The 25217-nt window shown below is 39.4% G+C and overlaps 2 protein-coding genes across 2 annotated transcripts in view; one reads left to right on the top strand and one right to left on the bottom strand.

Annotated features, from left to right (window-relative positions):
- ZFAND3 (zinc finger AN1-type containing 3) overlaps positions 1 to 25217 on the bottom strand; it is a 328789-nt gene that overhangs the window by 275645 nt on the left and 27927 nt on the right. The gene's annotated exons all lie outside the window — the stretch shown is intronic.
- On the top strand, positions 895 to 21612 carry LOC309813214 (elongation factor 1-alpha 1-like). Its single transcript, XM_082637821.1, is given in 2 exon segments — positions 895 to 18886; positions 18889 to 21612. Coding segments are annotated over 2 exon segments (1374 nt in total). The 5' UTR covers positions 895 to 18528; the 3' UTR covers positions 19905 to 21612.

Below are 25217 nucleotides of genomic sequence, written 5' to 3'. Positions count from 1 at the left end.
GAGACACAAAAGACCTCGAATAGCCAAAGCAGTCTTGGGGGGCAAAAAACGGAGCTGGTGGAATCAGGCTCCCTGACTTCAGACAATACTACAAAGCTACAGTAATCAAGACAATATGGTACTGGCACAAAAACAGAAATATAGATCAATGGAATGCGATAGAAAGCCCAGAGTTAAACCCATGCACCTATGGTCAACTAATCTATGACAAAGGAGGCAAGGATATACAATGGAGAAAAGACAGTCTCTTCAATAAGTGGTGCTGGGAAAACTGCACAGCTACACGTAAAAGAGTGAAATTAGAACACTCCCTAACACCATACACAAAAATAAACTCAGAATGGATTCGAGACCTAAATGTAAGACCAGACACTATAAAACTCTTAGAGGAAAACATAGGAAGAACACTCTTTGACATAAATCACAGCAAGATCTTTTTTGATCCACCTCCTAGAGTAATGGAAATAAAAACAAAAATAAACAAATGGGACCTAATGAAACTTAAAAGCTTTTGCACAGCAAAGGAAACTACAAACAAGACAAAAAGACAACCCTCAGAATGGGAAGAAATATTTGCAAACGAATCAATGGACAAAGGATTAATCTCGAAAATATATAAACAGCCCATGCAGCTCAATATTAAAAAAACAAACAACCCAGTGTAAAAATGGGCAGAAGACCTAAATAGACATTTCTCCCAAGAGGACATACAGATGGCCAAGAAGCACATGAAAAGCTGCTCAACATCACTAATTATTAGAGGAATGCAAATCAAAACTACAATGAGGTTATCACCTCACACCAGTTAGAATGGGCATCATCAGAAAATCTACAAACAACAAATGCTGGAGAGAGTGTGGAGAAAAGGGAACCCTCTTGCACTGTTGCTGGGAATGTAAATTGATACAGCCACTATGGAGAACAGTATGGAGTTCCTTAAAAAACTAAAAATAGAATTACCATATGATCCAGCAATCCCACTACTGGGTATATACCCAGAGAAAACCATAATTCAAAAAGACACATGCACTCCAACGTTCACTGCAGCACTATTTACAATAGCCAGCTCATGGAAGCAACCTAAATACCCATCGACAGAGGAATGGATAAAGAAGATGTGGTACATATATACAATGGAATATTACTCATCCATAAAAAGGAACGAAATTGGGTCATTTGTAGAGATGTGGATGGATCTAGAGACTGTCATACAGTGTGAAGTAAGTCAGAAAGAGAAAAACAAATATCGCATATTAACACATATATGTGGAACCTAGAAAAATGATACAGATGCACCGGTTTGCAGGGCAGAAACTGAGACACAGATGTAGAGAACAAACGTACGGACACCAAGGGGGGAAAGCAGTGGTGGGTTGGGGTGCTGGTGTGATGAATTGGGAGATTGGGACTGACATGTATACACTGATGTGTATAAAATGGATGACTAATAAGAACCTGCTGTATAAGAAAATAAAATAAAAAGAATGTATAAACATTAAAAAAAAAAACCACAATGCAGTGTCACCTCATGCCTGTTAGAATGGTTATTATCAAGAAGATAGGAGAGGGAAACACGGGAGGGCCACCTGGCCTTCACGCCATGTGCTGCCATGTCAGTGCTTTGCCACCTTGGCGTCGTGCGGCTGATGACAGGATTTTTACCAAATGTATTTTAAAGTGTTGTCTCACAGGCCACTGGAATTCAGAGCCTTCTTTGCTGACTACAATGCCATCTGTAACAAGGAAACAGGCCAGCTCTGTCAAGCTGACAAGGAATTCATCACTGTGGTAACCAGTCTGGCCAACAGGTGCTCATACAGCATGGTTGTTCACAGTGCCTGGTACAGGGTCTTCTCAAAGAAGCCAGTGCTCTCTGACCAGCCAGCCCCAAGCCTGGGCCTGTCAGCACTCCCATACTGGATCTGCCTCCCTCGACTCTTTCCCTCCAAGACTGGTTGTGAAATGGGTCTCAATCCCCCAGCCAACAGGTTACTCTCTCCTTGTTTCATCCAAAGTCAGGCCTTTTGGGTGTCAGAGGTCATGCTAATTCTTCCCAGAGAAATGAACTGAGGATAAAGACACAGTGAACATGGGTCTGTGTGAACTGGAGAAAGTCTGACCTCCCTGCCCAGAAAAAGGCAATGCTGGAACTTGCACTTGCTACTTCCCGAGCTGATGACATAACAGATGACCATTTCAAAAAGTTCGAGGTGCATGGCTTCAACCAAGAAGATGCCTGGGATATGGCTGCAATATCGGCTTTTTATGCTATGTCCAACCACCTTGCTCATTTCGTCAGTCTTGTTCCCAACAAAGAATTCTATTTGATGGGCAGATCCAATGACGTCAAAGACATCAGGAGTGAACCTGCTGCTCCCAAAGTATAAAAGCCTGAACAGAAAGGCCAGTGTTTACATTTCCAGCACATTGCATTATAAGACACCAGTTGGGAAGTAATTTTTTTTAATGTTTAATCAATGGATAAGGAAGAAAGTAAATAAATTTGTTCCCTGCCTGCTTGATGAGATAGATCGATCCTAAGGGATGTGTGTTATCTGGGCCTAGGGGAAACCTTTTACGTTTTTACTTTTGTTGTGATCTGAAAGGAGCATCAGGGACAAAGGTGAACATTTTTTAGCTTTTAAAAATAGTGTTACATAGAAATTGGTCTATATAGACTGTGGTTTGAAATCAGTCCCTTGTTAACATGGTGGTATACCAAGGGTCTGAAAGGCAGTGGGTAAACAGAAGCAGGCACCAAGTTGTTCTATCTTTAGTGCCTTCTCCTTTAACCTCCAGTGACTTTTGTTTAAATCATGGTCATCTCAATAGAATTTTAGTCCTTATGTGGTTTATTCTTATTTTAGGTTTTAGTAAAAATTATTTGGAACAAGAGGGAGCTCATATTTTGAGCAGAAGTGTAAGAAAAAACCGACCCTGACTACTAAGCAACTCGTTCTGTGTGTCACAACCACTGCTGCCTTATGTGTGTGGCTGTCTTAACTTTGCAGGAGTCATTTTCATTATCTAGCTCATAAAGGTACATGCAAACCTACAAAATGTTTTTGTTTCCACTTGACTTCTTTGGATTCTCTAAATTGCCAGTGAACAGTTCTTAATCAGTTTGGGGGCGACAGTGAGTTAATTCTGAATTGCCTGAACTGTGAAACCTGATTATATTGAGACAGCACAACTCTTGCTGCAGAGCTTGTGTTTTTCTGCTGGAACTATATCTTAAATACCTTGGATTATGTAACCTTTTAAAACTGACTTTTGAGGGGAGGAGGCAGGGGCATAAAAAAGAAAAAAAAGAAGACAAGAGACTAAGTGTTGGTGAGGACACGCAGAAAAGCGAATGCTTGTGCATTGTTGGTGCAGCCATAATAGAAAACAGTATAGAGGTTCCTCAAAAAATTAAAAATTGAACTACTGTACAATCCAGCAATTCCACTTCTGGGTATATATCCAAAGGAAATGAATATAGGGTATCAAAGAGATGTTGCACTCCTAGGTTCACTACAGCATTATTCACAACAGCCAAGATATGGAGCCAACCTAAGTGTCCATCAAGGAATGAATGGAAAAAGATCATGTGGTATATATACACAATGGAATATTATTCAGCCGTGAGAAAGAAGGAAATTCTGCCATTTGCAACAACACTGATGAACCCTGACAGCATTATTCCAAGTGAAATAAGCCAGACAGAGAAAGGTGAATACTGCAGAGTATCACTTACGTGTGGAATCTGAAAAAAAAAAAGTCAAAACCAGAAAGTAGAAAGGTGGTTGCCAAGGGCTTGGGAGTGGGGGAAATAGGGACAGGTTGGTAAAAAGGTACATAAAAATAATCATAATCATAATAGAAGATATATGTATAAAAGTCAATGTGACATGCCCAATGCTGGCTCTGGTAGCATATCTATTCTTTCTAGTTCTTCCAGTCCAAAGAAATGACAGAGCAGTTACTGGCAAACTCAAAAATAATGTTTGCAGCAGAGAACTGTAAACACAAATGAGCCGATTAAGCATTAATAGCTCCTTGCGGAATAAACATATTGGTCTTCAAAGCACTACATAAAGGACTGTTCTAAAACAACAGCTTAACCTTTTATACCTTTTCTTTACCTAGTTTAACAAATAGGTTTCACAGCGTGAGAAAAGTTGGACAGCAATATATGCCATTCAAGTTCAAATCAACAAATACAAGTATGTAACAGGATGTGTTTTATAATCAATGCCCTGCTTTTTAGTCATCTAGATGGGAATATAGGCTTTTGTTATATATTTGCAAATTAAAACTTTTTAAGAAAAAACTACCCTCCACCGTCAGAAGCCATTGTCTTTCATAAGACTAAAACCTCAAGAAGGACAGATTTCAAAGCCATATAATACCCCACAATCTATTCAAATGCTATTTGTTTTGTTTTAAATCTTATTCAAACCTTTGTGCATTTCAAGTCTACCTCTTCCCACCACATCTTGGCATTCTGGTGAGAAGTCTCGAAGGCCCTCAGTATCTGCTGCAAACCATCTAAAATTTACGATCCTCCCCCCCCAGAAAAAATGCCCCCAGAGGTCCTTCTGGCATAAAGTTGCCTGTGTATCAGTGAAGTTGACCCAGCTATTGCAGTTGTGTCAGACTGAACCAGGGATTGGTGCACCAGCCTAAGGCAGCCATGGATTAACTGAACAGCTAGGGTCCAACTTGGTCCAAAGAGGGTAACTGCACAGAGAATGGTGACAAATATATTCAGACCCTCCCATAAAATTGGGGCACAGGGAACGCAGTCACTAGAGATCAGGCAGTGCTCCAAGTGATTCTAAGCTGTCCATGAGGCCTACTCCATATTCTAGCCTGAAAAGGATTAGGACCCTGAGTGAATACACAGTTAACAAGCAAATAATATCTTATGCTACTGCACAGTCCCAATCCTGAAGGCATCTCTTCTGCACAATCCAGAAAAGTCTAATACAACTGATCTACTTCTCTAGGCACAACATGTTCCAGTCATCACACCCATGGACTTGGTCACTGAAGAGCCAAGCCTTCACACACACCTTTGTGCTCCTCTGGCAGGACAGGCAGGTAAAGCTGCAGTGAGACCCTTCCAATTACCTAAAATTCTCTCGCATCACAATAATCCATAAAGTAAGCCTGAGCTGCTTGACAATCACCCCCTTCAAGAAGACTTCTCCAACGGATCCAAATGACATTAAATTACTACTTTATTCTGTGACCCCCTCCATTTAGTTTTTTCTATAAATCACACATCATTTCAATCAACTCTTGAGATTCAGTCCAACCTCCAATAACACAGAACTTGACTCATCTTAAACATTATCTGAAATTTGCTGGGCCTCAATTTTTTTTTAATAGAGACCTTTATTCCCATATGGTTTGACTGGTATATTTATTTGTAATTGTTTCCACAGAACGATGTTCTTCAGATCCACTAGTAAAAAGCATTTGTCTCCCCAATACAAGGCAAATAAACTAAAGTCTATATCATGTCTATTCTTTTATATGTTTCCCCAAATCCAAGACTGTTTTAACCTCAACAAGTGAACAATTTTGTTAATAAAGATAATACTTATCCTAATAAGATTATTTCGAAGGATATTTGAATATGGGATATTTTTACTATTCCGTTATTCCGGATTTTCTAATACAGCTGCACAAAAATGTAAAAAGGACAGTTATAACCATGGATTGCATTTTAGGTGCAGTATTTACTATGCTAAGTAACATTATAAAATATATCCTTACAGAGGCCCGCGAACCGCAAAAAAAAAAAAAAGAAAGAAAATCCTTACAAAATTATTGCATATAAACAAATGAGATATATATATATAATTATTTACAAAGCACAAGGGTATTAGGCAGCAACATAATGCAAAATATCAAGAGAACAAAATCAGAATGTGCCCTAAGGAATTTAGAACTTAACAGACGACCTAAGGTAAGTACAAACAGTATGCCTGTGGAGATGAAGGGTACCCTGACTAAAAGGACAGGGAGATAAGGCAAAGTGAAAGTCAGCAGGTGGTATTTGCTTCACTGCATAGGTAGTGTTTTGAGTGTTATCTGAAGCAGTCAGAAAAAGCTAAATATGTTAAATACTGAAAGAAGCAGGTATCTGGCATAGCTAGAAGAGGAATATTAGGTGCTTAGAAAGGAGAGTAACGTGAATCCAAGAAGAATGCTCCTACAAGAAGCCATACAGATGAGCTGACAGAAAATAAGAACAGAGAAGAAACAAAACCAATACCAAAGATAACACAGGAAGGGCTAGGTCTAAAAGAGGGAGAGCAAAATAAAGACAGTGGGTTACAGATCATCCTCGTGTGTGATGCCAGAGTTCAAGAAGAGTATGATGCAGTATTATTCATGATTATGAACAATGTCTTTATTTTACAAAGTTTCTATCCAGAAAAAAAATTCTTCGTATTTTCAGAATGAGGCAGCAATCATTACAAAGTACATTAAGTGTGTATATTCATAATACATAAAGTTTTACATATGCTCTCCCACTTCAAAATGCAACCCAGATTTTAAATGCATTAAGTCACTGCAGCCTGCCGCCCCGAAAAAAAAAGGAAAGAAAGAAAAGGTAATGCTTTTCATCTAAAAAAAATCAGACAGGGTACTTGCTCTTTCCTCTCTTCAAATTTTAACCTTTGAAGCAGGTATCTCTGGTTAAGAAAAAATTCCTAATATCAAAACCAAATTCCTTTCCTCTTTCATTAGATTCAAATCGCTATCAAAGAATTAGTATGACTGAAAAAAAATTTTTTTAATTAACAGTTGAATTAAATTATGGACATAAAATTCAACAGTCACAGAATCTAAAGTAATTCCCTCAGTGCAATCTTCCAGAAAGCAGGATTTTAGACGGCTGATATTAGAGAAGATCACCAGAAATTGGAAAGGAGATTCAATGAGCATTTATATCACGATCCAGCAAGATCCTGAATGCCTCACCAAAGAACTATTATATTTCTCTTGTGAACCTCAAACTTCTAATAGCTTGCCTTCTAAAATGCTCTTATTACTAATTTATTGGCTTTGGCTTTTTTAGACCAAAGTATGTAGAATTGCCGAAGCTTCTGATCAGCACAACCATAACTAAGTGATACAATTTTAGGCCAGCCCAGTCCTCATAAAAGAAAAAGAGAAATAAGAAATTAAAAATTTTTTTAAATTTAAGCTTGACATTTTAGCCTACGTAGTCTCATTAATATAGTAGTTAAGAGAGAGTTCTGGAGTCAAACTCTTCTGTTACAATCCTGACTGATCTTGGGCGAGTAACTTAGATCTAAGTCTGTGTCCTCATGTATAAAATATAGGTATTACTAATACCTATCTCACAGAGTTGTTAAGGCTGAAAAGAGACAATACATGTAATATTCTTTGAACACTGCTTCACAAATAGAAAATATTCAGTGAAAGTTTCACTTTTCACATTTGTTTAGGCTTTAAAATGCATTAAAACAACCTAGGGGGCTTCCCTGGTGGTGCAGTGGTTGAGAGTCCACCTGCCGTTGCAGGGGACGCAGGTTCGTGCCCCAGTCCGGGAAGAGCCCACATGCCGCGGAGCGGCTGGGCCCGTGAGCCATGGCCGCTGAGCCTGCGCATCCGGAGCCTGTGCTCCGCAACGGGAGAGGCCACAGCAGTGAGAGGCCTGCGTACCGCCAAAAAAAAAAAAAAAAAAAAAAAAAAACCTAGGGACCTCCATCACCACCTCCAAGAACCTCTAAGGAGTACAGGGACCTGAGATTTTATAATCATGCCCTAATATGTCCCTCCACTACATTTTTAAATTAAATCAATGTATGCGCTTTTTACCTGAATTTATGTCTCCCTAAAGATGGCACATTCAGAAAAATATTTTGTCTGTTGATTTCTATCTGGTGGACTTACAGTGGGTTAGAACACTATAAATGGCAAAGAACCATAAAAGCTGTATTTTTGTGTGTTTGAGTTTTCTATCCCGAACATACATTACTTTTGTAATCAGAAAAAACAGATGTTGTAAGATGAGTGTTTTCCCTCAATAATTTATTTTGGCAGTCAGGAATTTTTATGCAATCTACTTATTTATCCAAGTGCCTAATAAAATAGATTCTTAGAGGTTTTAGTATTTTCTTCCTACTTCTTACATATTACATTGCTCACAAGCAAAGACTTGGAAACAAAACACATTTACTAAACCATATTATATAAGTAAATTTTATATATCAGAAGTTCCCCTCTAGAGTACAATCTATTTATAATTCAATTGTTTGGACCTCAGAACTCATTTTCCCTTAAAAGCAATGTTGTAAGTATGGTTGAAGTTCCTAGATTAAGCCAGAAAGATTATTTAGCCATATTATTACTGAATTCTAGTAACAGGGTTATTGACCTAGGTTTCAAAATCCAGGGTCAAGCCATACAATAGAAAGAAACAGAAGTTTTTTTAAAAATCCAGCTTCTTTTTTGAAGCTCAGGAATATCCCTTGGCAATTTTCTTAAATAGGCAGCTTGCTTTGCTATCTTTTGACTGCCCTCTAGTTTGCGCCCCCCTGCTCTCATGTTGCCCCTTGTGCCCACCTATCATGAAACTCCATCCAAACCTGGTCTCCCATGATGCAATCTTACCCAGTCCTCTTTTCCCAACTATCCTATCAATGTAAGTGATCACATTTAGGTATTAAATATAGAGTAATATGAATGAACCAACTCACACTGAACCCCTTAATTCTAAGCTGGAGCATTTCTGGTCATATAAAATGAAGTGAAATATTCAGGCCACATCAAAACAGACATTACTGACCTACAAGGGAACCAGGCACAATCAACTTCTCACAACTCTTTTTTTATATTCTTCTTTCTAAGCCCACCAGGTTTTGAAAAGTACTAAAACCGTCAAAGACATCTACAGTGAAGAAAAGATTAAAAGCAGAGAGTGGACACCCTCTGAGAAACTTAAAAGTTTAGAAAATGCAGTACACAAAGAACATGTGAAACTAAAGAACTATGATTTCGTTTAAATTAACACTAAATGTTAAGGGAACACAAAAATTGTGTCTTAAGAGACATTATAAATACAAATGACCCCTGAACTATGTGGGGTCAGGGGCACTGACTGACTCTATGTGCAGTCGAAAATCTCCGTATAATTTACAGTCAGCCATCCGCACCCGGAGATTCAACCAACCAGAGCTTATGTAGTACTGTAATATTTACTACTGAAAAAAATCTGCATATAAGCAGACCTGAGCAATTCAAACCCGTGTTGTTCAAGGGTCAACTGTATATGAGTAGGAGGCAGAAAGACATTCCAGGAAGAGAGAAAATAAGAAGGCAAGGAATTTAGAAAAAGCAAGACAGGTGCATGAGGTGTTAAAGATACCACACTGGGTTAAAAAAGGAAAGGAACATGGTTTTGATCTGGAGGTATATGGGACCAAGTAGAAAAAAAAAGACTTCAAGTAAACAGTACAGTACAGAATTGAACAGACCAAAAACTGGACCACTTCCAGGTAATCCTTTGTTTTGGAGAATGTCCTATATATTGTAGGATGTTTAGCAGCATCCTTGGCCTCTACCCACTTGATGTCATTAACACCTCTCTCCACTAAGTGATAACAACTAAAAATATCTCCAGACATTGTCACATGTCCTCCAGGGGACAAATTCAACCTGCTTTAAAGAATCAATCTTTAACCAAAAAGCCCCAAACAAAGCAAAAAATATATTAAGCTACGAAAGGAACCAAAGCAGGAAATGTGCAACTACGCTAAAACACTAACTGGTCAGATCCCCGAGCACCTGAGTATTCTAAGAAACCAATTTTTCCTAATAGCTGAGAATCTATCCTTGTAAGTACCAAGTATCTCTTTTTTCCAATTTTAACTCTCTTGGAGGGTTTTTTAAAAAAAATATTTTATATAAAAATTTTATATAAAATATTGTATTTTTATTTTTATATACGATCTTGCCTTAAGCAAGAATATCAAAGAAAATTTTAACTCTATTTTAAGATTCAGGGTCATTGTGAAATCCATTCATAACTGTATTATAAGCCTTTGAGATCTTCAGAGAATATTATAAGTAAGGAACAACAACAGTTTTATGTGGTTCAAGGAAAGTACATGTGGATAAAACTGGGTAATTAGGTAAAACAGTATAGTGTGGAGTCAGACCAAGCAGTTTGAATTTTATCTCAAAGAGTAAGCACTCATCCTGTTCTTTTGGTGGGTAAATAACATAAACAGGTCTGTTTTCCGAAGATCATAAATGAATGAATGAGAGAAAGACCAGAACCCAGTAAGAAGCTGCATTTAGACATAACAGGCCAAGCAGAAGGCAGAGGCTGCCTGACCTAGGGTGGCAGTGATGGCAAGGAGGGAGAGAAAAATAGAAAATATAGCTGGAAGACCAATTTGGTAAACTACGGATGGAAAACGGAGGGGATATAAAGGGTCAAAGATGACACTGGCTTCCGGCTACGTAGATATAACTAAGACTGGGAAAACAGTAAAAGAACCTCATTTCCAAGGAAAAAGATAATGGGCTAGATTGGGGTTTTAAGGTCTAGCCTTGTGAACTCAGTAACCTAGGCTTTATTTAAGCAAGTCAAGATAAATTTCTACTAAATTTCACCCTCAGTGAAGAAAAATAACACACATCCAATTTATGTGTGAAGATTAAATAACACAGTAAAAGCACTTTGGAAAGAACCAGTCTAGTATAAGAAATGACTATTCCTCTTTTTTTATTATTCCTGGCAAAACTACCACTAAGAACAAGCTTCATGGGGTACCTTCATTTCCCTATCACAAATCTTTCCAATCACCCTAAAATAATTCACATTCAAGCCACCAACAGCTTCTTCCTGGACATTTCTATTCCACTGTACTGGTTGCTTTATTTCACAACTGTGTTTCACCTCTGCCTTGACATTCTTTACAGAATGTTTTAGGAAAACTACAATAAGGATATTAATTCTGAAAGTTTCTTTTCCATTAACACATTTTTCATCTCTATGTGTTTCTTCTACTCTATCTTGTCTACTCTACTTCCTACTACCCCAGTCCTACTTCAAATCTGCACTACATACTACAATAGCCCCATAAGCCTCCAACTTTTTCCAAAAAGTTAAAAAAATAATTCACCCCACTACACTCCCCCTCCCAAAAAAAAAAAAAAATCCTCCTGGCTGTGAAGTTCTGACTCATCTGGACAAAAGGGAGAATCACTGAGGTAAATGTGTGTTCCTCTTTGTGTTACGCCTCAAGAGAGAAAAGGGTTGTAGAAAGTTGGAACATCATACTTTCTCCCTCCCAAAAGAACCTCCAAAGCTGACTCAGACTTTGTAAAGAAAATCAGAAGTTTTACAAACAGTAAGAAAGCGTGGGTAGGAAAAAAGGAAGAGAACTCAAAATATAGAAAACTAGATGACTAAAACACACAACCCACCAGAGTTGGTTATATGTTTCACTGGACATGTCTCATGCCCTGTATCCACCATCATGCCCTTCAAGAGTAACTGCCCACCAGAAAAATGCCTGTTTAGATGAAGGATGGATACCAGACACCCCGATGGCAAAAGGAAATCAGAAAACATCCATATGTCGTCAGAGGTGAAACAATCAGATAATCCCTCAAAGGAGCTTACTAAAGTTTTCAAAGTGTGGTCCCCAGCAGAGCAGCATCAGCAGCCACATCACAAGCAAGGGAACTTGTGGGAAATGCATATTATTTGGCCCTATTCTAGGAATAGGGCCTAGCGATCAGGTGATTGTGATACACCCTAAAGCCTGCCTATTATTAAGATCCTCTCAGCCTCCTTAAATCCCGGTTTATTAAGTATACCATGGAGCTTGTGCTTGGATTAATGTTGAGATTTCCCTGTATCCTTGAATACCTAGAATAGTGCCTGACACAGAATGCCTGAATCAATAAATGTTTGTTGAATGAATGAGTGAACGGCCTTAAAATAAACTTTACCCCTTACTGAACTACTGTTAATGGAATTGTTTCTTGTAACCAAAGAATCTTAATTAGGCAATGTGCATGGGGAGTGGGGGCAGGGTACACACAAGATGGCCAAAGTCATATGGAGCTAGTCCATGGGGACGTAGAGAGAGCTAGAACACTGTTTTGAGAAGTAAAAGCTAAGAAACATACCCTGTCCAAAAGAAAAAGTGAAGGAATTTCAAGGGGCAAAATTGAGAATTTAATAACAGGGTCAAGGAAATTGCAGCTATAAGGAACTGTGATTTGACCTTGTATAGACTCTGAGGCCAAAACAGAAAACTGCTATGCTTTTTCAAGAACCTAGGAAGTTAATAAAGACTTTGACCTCTGTCTCAATGAGGAGTGAAAAAGTCTATGTATCTAATGATTTACCTGATCTGTATGTAATTTGTACCTTAAGATTCCACCACACCATGGAAATAATTTATACCTTGAAACTCTGCTGTAGCTGACAGATCAGGGACATAACCATCAAAAATAAGAGTGGCCAGACTAAATTCTGAGAGCTCTACAGAAGCAGAATTCTACCCTCTTCCCTAAACCTGTTGATACTCTGAATATTGACAGCAGAAATTTACTCCCAAAAAGGCAAAAGAATAAAACAAAACCAAATGAAACTTCTGGGGGCCCAGGGGCAGGGGGCTGCCTCTACTGTCAAACCCCTTAACTCCAATTCTCTGTATGTCACAGAAGGATTCCTCTTTCTCAAATACTGTATTAACAACATTATATGTCCATCAACAGATGAGTGGATAAAGAAGATGTGGCACATATATGCAATGGAATATTACTCAGCCATAAAAAGGAACAAAACTGAGTTATTTGTAGTGAGGTGGATGGACCTAGAGACTGTGGTACAGAGTGAAGTAAGTCAGAAAGAGAAAAACAAATGCCCTATGCTAACACATATATATGGAATCTAAAAAAAGAAAAAAAAAATGGTCAGAAGAACCTAAGGGGAAGACGGGAATAAAGATGCAGACCTACTAGAGAATGGACTTGAGGATACGGGGAGGGGAAGGGTAAGCTGGGACAAAGTAGAGAGTGGCATGGACATATATACATTACCAAATGTAAAATAGATAGCTAGTGGGAAGCAGCCCCATGGCACAGGGAGATCAGCTCGGTGCTTTGTGACCACCTAGAGGGGTGGGATAGGGAGTGTGGGAGGGAGGGAGATGCAAGAGGGAAGAGATATGGAGACATATGTATATGTATAACTGATTCACTTCGTTATAAAGCAGAAACTAACACACCACTGTAAAGCAATTATACTCTAATAAAGATGTTAAAAAATATATATTATAGTCCCTCGGAGGCCTCCTAATGAGACCACCTTCCAATTGTCTCATAAATCATATTTAAATTACTAACCATGGTCTTTTTTTAAGCAGGGGTGGGGGTTATTCCACCTCTCTTATTTCCCACCAAACCCCCACTTATGCCCTCTACCGCATTAAGTAACTCTATCACCCATAAGATGCATCACCCTCACGCAGGCTACATGAGGGCAGGGACTTGTATCCCCAGTGCTTAGAACCATGTCAGGCACAAAATGAACAGTAGAGTATGTGTTAATTGATTGACCCCCACTCCCACTCCTAATCCCAGTTTTGTTTTGTTCTTTTAATCTCTTTATTAATCTCAGTCTATCCTTCCTCAGAAAAGCTCACCTCTTCCAAAAAGCCTCTCCTGACTGGCTCCAAGGAGCTTCGACTGAAAGAAAACCATCTTGCTTCTGTTAATACTTATGTACAACTATCACTGGTATGTTTCAATCACCTATGCTTTATTCTTATCTATCTTCCGTTTTTGATAAGATACTCAAGGGCTAAAAGCAAGCCCCTACTGAAGTAGTAAACCTGCCAAGGCTGTGCCCAGGGTGAATGCAATGTTCTCTCTCATGATCCATTGCTCAACTTGCTAATTAGACACAACACAGCCACTTCACCCGCAGCAGGCAGTAGTGGCAGAAGCACGGAGCAGAAGGGAGCAGAGAGGAAGGGATTTGGCAGAGAAAGAGACCACATCTAGATGAGACTATGGGAAAGGAGGGGGGAGGGTAGCAGGACCCAGAGTCTCACTCACTCTTTCCTTGGGACCATCATAATCCCTCCCACAGGCACTTATATCAAGTTATAAGTCCATTGGCTATCCTTCAGGACATTTTCCTGCTATTACCACAACTCTATTTCATCTTAAATATGAAGTTTTAAACAAAATCAAAATACTGATGGCACAAGCATAAATTATTAAATGAGGCAAATCATTTGGGGAAGATAAGTGTTTATAAATTACTTACCACCCCCCTTCCCCAAAGAAGGGGTAGGGGAAGGCAGACCAAAAAAAAAAAAAAGAGAGAGAGAGAACTATCACAAAGCAACTCTAAAAGGACACTGGCTCTAGGATGTGATGAATCTATACTCCCCACCTTTCCCACCATCTTCACTCCAACTTTCTGGCCATCTGCTGCTACTGCTGAAGGGCAGTAGGAATGTAGAAGCTGAGCTAATTCCTTCAACCCGCAAGGCAATTTATTTTAATTACCCAAATAATAAAACACTATTCACTGATATGCTTTAAGACTTCTGTCAAACCTTGGAGTTGATTTTTGTTTAAAGATCTACTTCTACAGGAAAACAGGATGTCGAAGAACCTCACTTGTCAAAACTAGATCAAAGTTATAAAAGTTCCGTAGAAAACAGAAGTTGAAAGGAAGAAGTCGACAGCTTTCTCCTCAACAGTCCTTATCCCCATCTATAATTGTCTTCAGCTTCATGTAACACAAAACTACCAGCGCTAAGGCAGCAAAAACATCCCTCCCGTTTTTTCAAACAAGTCTTCATTAGCTCCCTCTTCCGTTTAAAAGTTCCATGGCTAGTTTAAGTTATGACAACTCAAGCAGTTCTATTTCTACATTTCCTAATTAAGAAACTCACCAGAAAAATGATTTTTAACCAAAGCCAGAAAGAGGTTAGCAGAGAGTAATTCATGATTAGGCTACAGAAACAAAAGGAACATTCCACAGAGGCAAACTACCCAGTTTCCCCATTTAGTGCTGCAACTCCAGGAATCTAATGATCCTTCAATTTTTCAAAAATGAAAATGATAGTAAAACTCCCTAATGTTGACAGCAGGTGATTTTTAACTTCACTGCTGCCTGACAGGCACCTACAGGCTTTACCTGGCCTCAATCTGTCCAGTTTGGAACTGCCAATTAGTCGCTTCTCAAAAGCAAATCTCAATGTGAGTCATTTTTAAAAAGTGCTTTTCAAAGTGTCAGATACAATGAATTAGTCAAACTCAGGACGTTAGAACAAAATAAAACTCGGGTGCCCAATCCAGGCTGCAACTGTCAAAGCCAAGGGACAAAAGAACATCGTTCCAGAGCAAAGAAAGGATCAAATTCTCAAAACAGTTGTGATACATATAGTGCTCCTCTTAAATACAAATACTCTTAACTACCGCAGCAATTGAACAGGTGTCTTCATTGGTAAGCTTAGCCTTTCTCAACTGAGGTTCCACAGGACAAAATTAAGCACTAATGCCCTAAGGCACAGGTTGGCAAACCTTTTCTGTAAATATTTTAGGCTTTTCAGACCACATGGTCTCTGTCACTATTCAATTCTGCCATTGGAGCTTGAAAGCAGCTGCCAATAGTTAAGTAAATTAATGAGGTAACTGTTCCAATGAAACTTTACGGACACTGAAATTTGAATTTCATATAATATTCACAGAATTACTCTCTTCTGCAATGATTTTAAAACATAAAATGATTCTTATAAAAAATTTCTTAGTTCTTTGGCTAGATTTAGCTCTGAGGAGCAGTTTGTCGACCTACTCCCTAAGCCATCCTTTGTGTATTAATAGATTAACTTCTCTCTTACGCATGCAGAATGATACTAATTACACACCATACTACAGAGAATTGAGAAATAGTCACTCAAATCATTTTTTGCATGTCTGTAGTGCTCTGATTGTCTAATAGAATAATACTGTCTAGTATGAAGCTAACTGATGAGATTTTGTTAGCACTTGTTAACTTGGGCAAATAACTTTACACAAGTTAAAAGTTACTCTTCTTAAAGTCTCAAAATATAAAAAGGTACTTTCACATCCAGTATATTGTCGATTGATAACAGAAATCAAACTGTTGCAAATTAAATCTCTGGTTAATATACTGCTAGAAATAATAAAGAAATTACTTTAGTAAAGGCCAGAATTCAATTATCATCTTTCAATCCATTTTGTATCTTCAGATCCTGTTTCTTCTTAAAACAGAACCTACCTGAATAAAAATCACAAGCATACATTACAGGATTGTCTCAGACAATTAAGTAACTAGATGAGTTCTAGCTCCACCTCTTTCTAGATGAGTGAACTTGAGCAAGTTCCATACTCTCTTTACTCATCTGTTAAGGAGAGGAAATATCTGCAACCCTCCAAGTGAAGTCAAAAGTATACAATTAAACTTAGGCAGAACAGTTTGTATAGTGCTGTAGAAATATCAGTTGCCATTATTACGTGCTCAGTAACTTTCTTCATATTATCATCTACTTTTTTTATAACACTCCAGTGTTAGTTTCTGCTAAGCCTCAGGTTTCGTGGAATATTGTGCACCTAGTAGTACATTTCATTCAACACATTAAATTTAAGCAAAGAATAAGCAATAAAGATGACTGAGATGGTGTCAGCACTCAAACAGTTTAGAATGAACGCAAACACGTATACATGATAAGTCAGTGCTCTAAGAGGAACAAATGAAAACCAACATGAATACTGTGGAATGAGAGAAAGTTTCACAGGTAGTTAATAAGGGCCTGGGTATGTGATGGGAGAGATACTGTTAACAGAGGGAACTGCAAAAGCACAGATACAGAGGGGTAAGAGAACACTCCACACACCCCAGAATGCAGGGCAGTTCAAGTTCTAAAACAAATTACAAAAGAAGAATTTCATTTTTAAAATCCAACCAGGAAAAGAAAAACCTTCCCATTAAGTCTCTAAAAAGTACGCATCTTGAAGGATAAGCAAGGGGGCTCATTTTAAGCCAAAGAGTTGGAAAAATTATGAACCATGCTAGCTTCAACCCACTTCATCATCATTTCTCAAAGCATTTTACAATGTCTAAGAGGATATATTTAGAGGGGACTGAGTTACAGGAAAGGGATGTCTGGCCTAGCAAGTCTCTGAGGAAGTGGGGACTGGCATACCTGTCTCCCTTGATGACACATGCAATATATCAACCTGCTTCAAAAACCATTTTCTTAAATTCTGCAAGTTATCACCGTTCTCAGTAAGAAAAAGCAATACAGCAATTCTTAAAAGAATAAGTTACATAGGTTTCCTCAAGGGGAGTGGGGACTAGGAAATCTTACGTTCTTCCTCTAGAGTTTATTTTCTTACTTACATCATTTAAAACCTTTCCCGTAAACAAATTTTATTCATGTTTGCTACCCCTTTACCACCAACAAAATTAATTTACCTTGGAACTGTGCCTAAGCATGGTAAATTTTAACCCAGAAGACTAATGAGTAATAAGAAGGGTGTTCTGTAACTATTACCTCTCTCTCTCAAGATTGCCACTGCATCAGCCACACCACCAGTAGAAGATTAAAGATGGCCCCCAACTCTCTGCTAGGCCTCTGACTGAGAGATGCAGTCCAGTCCTCATCCCCACTCCCGCCCTCTTGAATCTGGGCAGGTAACTGCTTTGACCATTACAATATGGAAGAAGTGATGCTACACCAGTTTCCAGATGAGCCTGTCAACTGTGAGAAATAATAATAAATTTCTTTGTGTGTGTGTGTGTGGTACGCGGGCCTCTCACTGCTGTGGCCTCTCCCATTGCGGAGCATAGGCTCCGGATGCGCAGGCTCAGCGGCCATGGCTCACGGGCCTAGCCGCTCCGTGGCATGCAGGATCCTCCCAGACCGGGGCACGAACCCGTGTCCCCTGCATCGGCAGGCGGACTCTCAACCACTGCGCCACCAGGGAAGCCCTAAATTGCTTTTTTAAGGCCCTAAATTTTAGAGTAGTTTGCTAAGAAGCACCAGATAACTGGAACAGTAACCATGTCGCAGCTCCAGCTTTCAGGGCTTTCACCACACCACAACCAAAATACTGTTTCAAAGGAAACTTATAAAAGGAAATAAAAACTCAGAAGTTACAACATATTGGATAGGTTTCTAACAGAATATGCTGTCAACTCTCAGAGCATAAAAAAAATGACCAAAGTGTCCTAATTCCTCCTCAGAAATGCAAAATGACCTAACATCAGTCAAGTTCCTCTGAAAGGTTATAAAAATCAAACTCCTTGAGTATACCCAAGTGATGCAATGATTCTTTACACCAAAGAAAACCCTCTGGTCTGGAAGGTTAGGTACCAGGAAGTAGTCATCTCCAGAAAGTAGTATTTAAAAAGGAAGTGGGGCCTTTTTCACAATGGGTTTGCCACCAGGACACAGGTGTCATGAAAAACACCGCTAAACCTAAGCAAAAATGGGAAAGGAGAAGACCCACATCAACATCATTGTCATTGGACACGTAGATTCGGGGAAGTCTACCACTACTGGCCATCTGATGTACAAATGTGGTGGGATCAACAAGAGAACCACTGAAAAGTTCGAGAAGGAGGCTGCCAAGATGGGAAAGGGCTCCTTCAAGTATGCCTGGGTCTTGGACAAACTGAAAGCTGAACGCGAGTGTGGTATCACCACTGATATCTCCCTATGGAAATTCAAGACCAGCAAGTACTATGTGAACATCATTGATGCCCCAGGACACAGAAACGTCATCAAAAACATGATTACAGGCACATCCCAGGCTGACTGTGCTGTCCTGATTGGTGCTGCTGGTGTGAATCTAAAGCAGGTATTTCCAACAATGGGCAGACCCATGAGCATGCCCTTCTGGCCTACACTCTGCGTCTGAAACTAACTGTTAACAAAATGGACTCCACTGAGCCACCCTACAGCCAGAAGAGATATGAGGAAACTGTTAAGGAAGTCAGCACCTATATTAAGAAAATTGGCTACAACCCTGACACAGTAGCATTTGTGCCAATTTCTGGCTGGAATGGTGACGACATGCTGGAGCCAAGTGCTAACATGCCGTGGTTCAAGGGATGGAGAGTCACCCGTAAAGATGGCAATGCCAGTGGAACCACAATGCTTGAAACTCTGGATTGCATCCTGCCACCAACCTGCCCAACTGACAAGCCCTTGCCTTTGCCCCTCCAGGACGTCTACAAAATTGGTGGTATTGGCACTGTCCCCGTGGGTCGAGTGGAGACGGGTGTTCTCAAACCTGGCATGGTGCTCACCTTTGCTCCAGTCAACGTGACAATTGAAGTGAAGTCTGTTGAAATGCACCGTGAATTTTTGAGTGAAGCCCTTCGTTGGGACAACGTGGGCTTCAATGTCAAGAACGTGTCTGTCAAAGATGTCCATCGTGGCAATGCAGCTGGTGACAGCAAAAATGACCCACCGACGGAAGCAGCTGGCTTCACAGCTCAGGTGATTATCTTGAACCACCCAGGCCAAATCAGTGGTGGATATGCACCTGTGCTGGATTATCACACAGCTCACACTGCTTGCAAGTTTGCTGAGCTGAAGGAGAAGACTGATCGTCGTTCTGGGAAAAAGCTGGAAGATGGCCCCAAATTCTTGAAATCTGGTGATGATGCCATCATTGATATGGTTCCTGGCAAACCCATGTGTGTTGAGAGCTTCTCTGACTATCCTCCTCTGGGCCATTTTGCTGTTCGTGACATGAGACAGACGGTTGCTGTGGGTGTCATCAAAGCAGTGGACAAGAAGGCAGCCGGAGCTGGCAAGGTCACCAAGTCTGCCCAGAAAGCTCAGAAGGCTAAATGAATATTATCCCCAATACCTGCCACCCAAGTCTTAATCAGTGGTGGAAGAACAGTCTCAGAACTGTTTGTCTCAATTGGCCATTTAAGTGTTAATAGCGAAAGACTGGTTAATGATAACAATGCATCGTAAAACCTTCAGAAGGAAAGAAGAACGTTTTGTGGACCATTTGTTTTGTGCAAGGCAGTTTTATTAGTTTTTAAAATCAGTACTTTTTAATGGAAACAACTTGACCAAAACTCTGTCACAGAATTTGAGACCTATTAAAAAAGTTTAATGAGAAAAATAAAAAAAAGGAAGTGGGTAAGAAACAACTTTCGTTTTATGCTATATACAACTCTGACTTGCTTAAAATAAGCATGTAACATTTTTAAATTTTTAAAAAGATACTTCCTTTGAAAAAAACCAAACCATTGTAGTCCTAACAACTTTTAAATGCCTTTTTGGTGCACTAAGATGATGGCAATGCCATTCTTAGCTATGCTTTCACAGAATGAAAGATGGTATCAGCCCCCAAATAGATACCTGTTTTTAACAATGAGTAGACCCTGGGCTCTAACTTATTTCTCTTTCTCATCCCACCAGCCACATTCTCCTGCACAGTATGGCACTTCCAGTTAGCAGAGTGCCCAGCAAAGGGACGAGGACTGTGAAAGTGGAAACTGCTTTGACTTCCTTCTTTCAAGCTCTGACGGGTACTAGGTTAAAGGAGAGCAGTTTCAGAACTTCCCCCCATGCCTCCAGCAACTCTGTGCTAGGCCTCCTTGCAAACCATTTCCCATGGTGTTCTCCTCTTGAGGCCTCTGCCATACTCCCAAACCCCCAAAAGTTAGCAACACGGCTGGATGCATATGAAAAAGATTGGCAAAAAGTCAAATAAGAAAGATGAGGGGCTGAAAAAAAAGGAAAATAGTTTCTCCCCTGAATATCTTTAAGTTTTCATAAACTATCCATATCTCTAACCTATTCTGTTTAGACCAATTCCTTGTTCCTAAGAAATTCCATCAGGAAACAGATAAAGGAAAGATGAAATTCAGAACATTTTGCTCTGCTTCTGGTTATTAATGTCAAGTAAAGAACCAAGGTGGAAAGTAAATAACCACAAGAAAAGTTACAAGTTTCTGAAATTATCACAGGTTTTGTTAGGTTCTTCTCTGACTTATCATTGAGCGTTGAGGACTCACTGTTAGCTATAAGCACTTGCAAGGGCCCTTCCCAACCCTCAGTTTATCAGCAGATTCCCTAAAAGGATAGAAACAAAGGTTCAGCAAGTTCCAACTACCAATATTTCTTCCAAAACATCATTTATTAGAGTCTTATGATCTCAGATTCAAGTTATTCCACTTACTAAACCCTAATATTCCAATTTAGTTTCTCTCAGAGGAAAATACACAAATCAAGATAAAATATGAACTGATAAATGAGTTCTATAAAAACCTGATAAATGAAGAAGAATGTCTAAGTACAGTTTAGCAAATTTAGATGTTAAAAAAAAGATTAGTTAAAAATGACCAAAGGATCACCCATGCTAAATACATTAATAATACAGAGCAACTTGGAGAGCAAGAGACTGAGGAGAGGGAATCATGTAGCGTTATTTTTAAAGCAGTATAACACGTGCAAAGTTAAGAGATAATCTTATTACACCCAGCATCAGTAAGACATCTATTAACTTTTGGGATATGTTCCAATCCTTTTTTTTTTTTTTTTTTTTTTTAAGAAACTACAAGGATCTACACTGGTGGTAGAAAAATTATCAGAGCTTTGTGTTAAAGAAACATGGGATGTCTGATCCAGAGAAGAAAAGGAAAAGAGGTCTCGTTTACCAAAGATTGTTGGATATATTAAAGGTTTTTTTAATGAGGAAAATGCCAAATAACTGCAAAACAGGCTCAAATGTCAAGTCATTAGGCAAACACGGTCTCTGAACAAGAATACAGTGGACCACAAAGTTCCCAAAACAAAACTGTGATATTAGCTCTCAGTGTTGCCTTTGGCTTCAGGGAGACAGGCAGGATTTTACAAAATTGGACCACAAGTGAGGACAGGCACACTTTTGTTTAAAAAGCCAATCACCTAAATAGTCAGTAGACAGTGGGATAAAGGCACTAAGATTTAAAAAAAATCATCCCCTAGTAGAAATCAACACATTAATGGATCAGACACGGTTTTGCAACCGGGGTGCACAGAGGGCTAGGGTATCTCACAAACCGTACCTAAAATCAAATCAAGGCAACTAGAAAAAAACTAGGCTGGAATACAAAGTTACCTAAGAAAATTACAATCAATTCTAGCCCATTTCCTGATGTCAGGTAAGAATGCTTGCTGATAAGTGACTTTTGTAGTTATAATTTAAAAAGCAAATTAGGGTATCTATAAACAGGAGAACAGAGAAACAAAATAGTGGTATATTCACACAACAGAAACTATTAAAAAGTACACAATAAAAAGGAACAAACTACTGATATACCCAAGATTGATGAATATCAAAAACATTACACTGGGGCTTCCCTGGTGGCGCAGTGGTTGAGAGTCCACCTGCTGATGCAGGGGACACGGGTTTGTGCCTCGGTCTAGGAAGATCCCACATGACGCAGAGTGGCTGGGCCCGTGAGCCATGGCCTCTGAGCCTGCGCGTCTGGAGCCTGTGCTCCGCAACGGAAGAGGCCACAACAGTGAGATGCCCGCGTACCGCCAAAAAAAAAAAAAAATTACACTGAGTCAAGGAAGCCTTACAAAGAGTACATACCATGTGATTCCATTTACATGACTTCCAAATCAGGCAAAACTGATGTACAGTAGGAAAAAATTTTTTCCCAGGGAGGGAAGAACAGGGAGCAGAATGACTGGAAAGAAACATGAGGGAACTTTTCACAGTGAGAGTACAATATAATATAGTATATACAGTATGATGTATACCTTGATAGAGGTTTGGGTTACACAGATAAGTGCATGTGTCAAAACTCATCAAACAATATACTTAAGATTTTCTGTTTTCCACTCTAAACTGTACTTCAAATTTTTTTAAAAGTTAAAAAAAGTTAATAATATGCATATTGAAATATTTGGGGGTAAATGTACCGATGTCTGCAATTTACTTGGAAAATAAAAAAATAAGATAGCAGAATAGAAAGTAAATAAAGCAAAATATTACAGAATCTGGGTGGTAGGTAAACAGGTGTACAATTTGTGTACAATTCTTTCAATTTTTGTTTTTCATGATAAATACAATTATTTCATGATAAAATGTTAGGGAAAAAAAGAAAATTTGATATTAGAAAAACGGTCTCTTTCCATTAAGCTATTACTCAAAGAATTAAGGCTCATTTGGAGCCTCTCTTTGGAATAGGGACTATCATTACCCACCTTCATTACTGGAGTAAAATATTTACTCAAGACCATCCAGTTCCCTCTGTGCTGATTCTTCTGTCACCCAACAAACTTCTAACCAATTACTGTTCCTCAAGTACCCTGAATTCACAAAAGGGATGCTCTGGACTAAGGCAAACATATAAAAGCATTATAGTCACAGATGAAGTACAGCCTAAAAAGCTTTTAATCAATTGGTTCCGTGCTTTATTAATGTAATTAATCTTCCTCTTATCTCTGGTTTTTCTAATCAACCGGTCTCTTATGAGTCTAGTTAGCATAATTACCTCCCCAAAAGTCTTAGGAAACCTTCAATATAAGTTTCTAGTTTCGGAAGCAAAGGACTAGGCCACAGACAGCAATGTCTCAAAAACAGACACCAAGATATCCCTGTTGGCGCAGTGGTTAAGAATCCGCCTGCCAATACAGGGGACAGGGGTTCGATCCCTGGTCCAGGAAGATTCCACATGCCACAGAGCAACTAAGCCTGTGTGCCACAACTACTCAGCCTGTGCTCTAGAGCCCGCGAGCCAGAACTACTGAGCCCGTGTGCTGCAACTACTGAAGCCCACGCACCTAGAGCCCATGCTCTACAACAAGAGAAGCCACCACAATGAGAAGCCTGCACACCTCAATGAAGAGTAGCCCACGCTCGCCACAACTAAAGAAAGCCCACGCGCAGCAACAAAGACCCAACGCAGCCAAAATTAGATTAATTTTTTTTAAAGTAAGTGTAAATTTGTAATTTAAAGGAAAAAAAAAAAAAAGGCAGCACCAACCTTGTGAAGGTAACCATGCCTGAAGCAGCCAGCTGGTTTTCTCACCTGTAAAATTCTGATATCTGTCCTGCCCAGAACAGGCTTGTGAGGATAAATAAGATAACATACATGAAAGCATTTTAAAAATAAAGTTCTACACAAGTGTTATATATTATTATGATTCCATGATGTTACTAACAACCTCTCAAAACCACCTGTGTTGCTGGACAAATAAGGAAAGAATTATTTAAACAGATTATTACCATAAAGGAATAAGGTCACTTAAGAGAACTTTCCAGTACAAACACCTGACCCACAGTGATTAGTGTTGACTCACAGATATCTCTATGAGTCAAGATCTACTACCCCCCCATTTACAACAGGTCTTTTTGTCTCACCCACATTCAAGTACACAAAGTAATAGGGGAGACAGACACTGTTGAGTTTAATAGCTTACTGGCATTTTTCTGGGAGTGCTACTAAATACCTCTTGCAAATCCAAGGTTCACAACACTACTAAACAATTAAAAAGGCCCTAATTCAAGCAGCTGTTACCAAGTAAACTATCTTGTCCATTTCAAACAGATTCCCCATGAAGATCAGCAGCAGCACCTAAGGCTTTATATCACGACCTCATCGTGGTTTTGAAAATAAATTTCTCCTAATCCCTACAGCTACTCAACAGATTCAGCATAACTTTAAGATTATTCATTTCAGGCTATCATCAAAAAGTCTACAAACAATACATGCTGCAGAGGATGTGGAGAAAAGGGAACCCTTGTGTTAGTGGGAATATAAATTTGTGTAGCCACTGTGGAAAACAGTACAGAGGTTCCTCAAAAAACGAAAAGTAGGGACCTCCCTGGTGGCACAGTGTTAAGAACCCCCCTGCCAATGCAGGGGACATGGGTTCGAGCCCTGGTCCAGGAAGATCCCACATGCCACAGAGCAACTGAACCCAGGTGCCACAACTACTGAGGCTGCATTCTAGAGCCTGCGAGCCACAACTACTGAAGCCCATGCACCTAGAGCCCATGCTCCGCAACAGAAGCTAACGCAATGAGAAGCCCACGCACCGCAACAAAGAGCAGCCCCCACTTACTGCAACTAGAGAAAGCCCACGCACAGCAACAATGACCCAATGCAGCCAAAAATAAATTAATTAAAATAAATTTTAAAAAATAAAAGT

Source organism: Mesoplodon mirus (genome assembly GCF_964341445.2).
Source record: "Mesoplodon mirus genome assembly, chromosome: 12".
Taxonomy (NCBI): Eukaryota; Metazoa; Chordata; class Mammalia; order Artiodactyla; family Ziphiidae; genus Mesoplodon; species Mesoplodon mirus.
The sequence above is the reverse complement of the archived record's forward strand: the minus strand, read 5'-3'. Positions and strand labels throughout refer to the sequence as shown.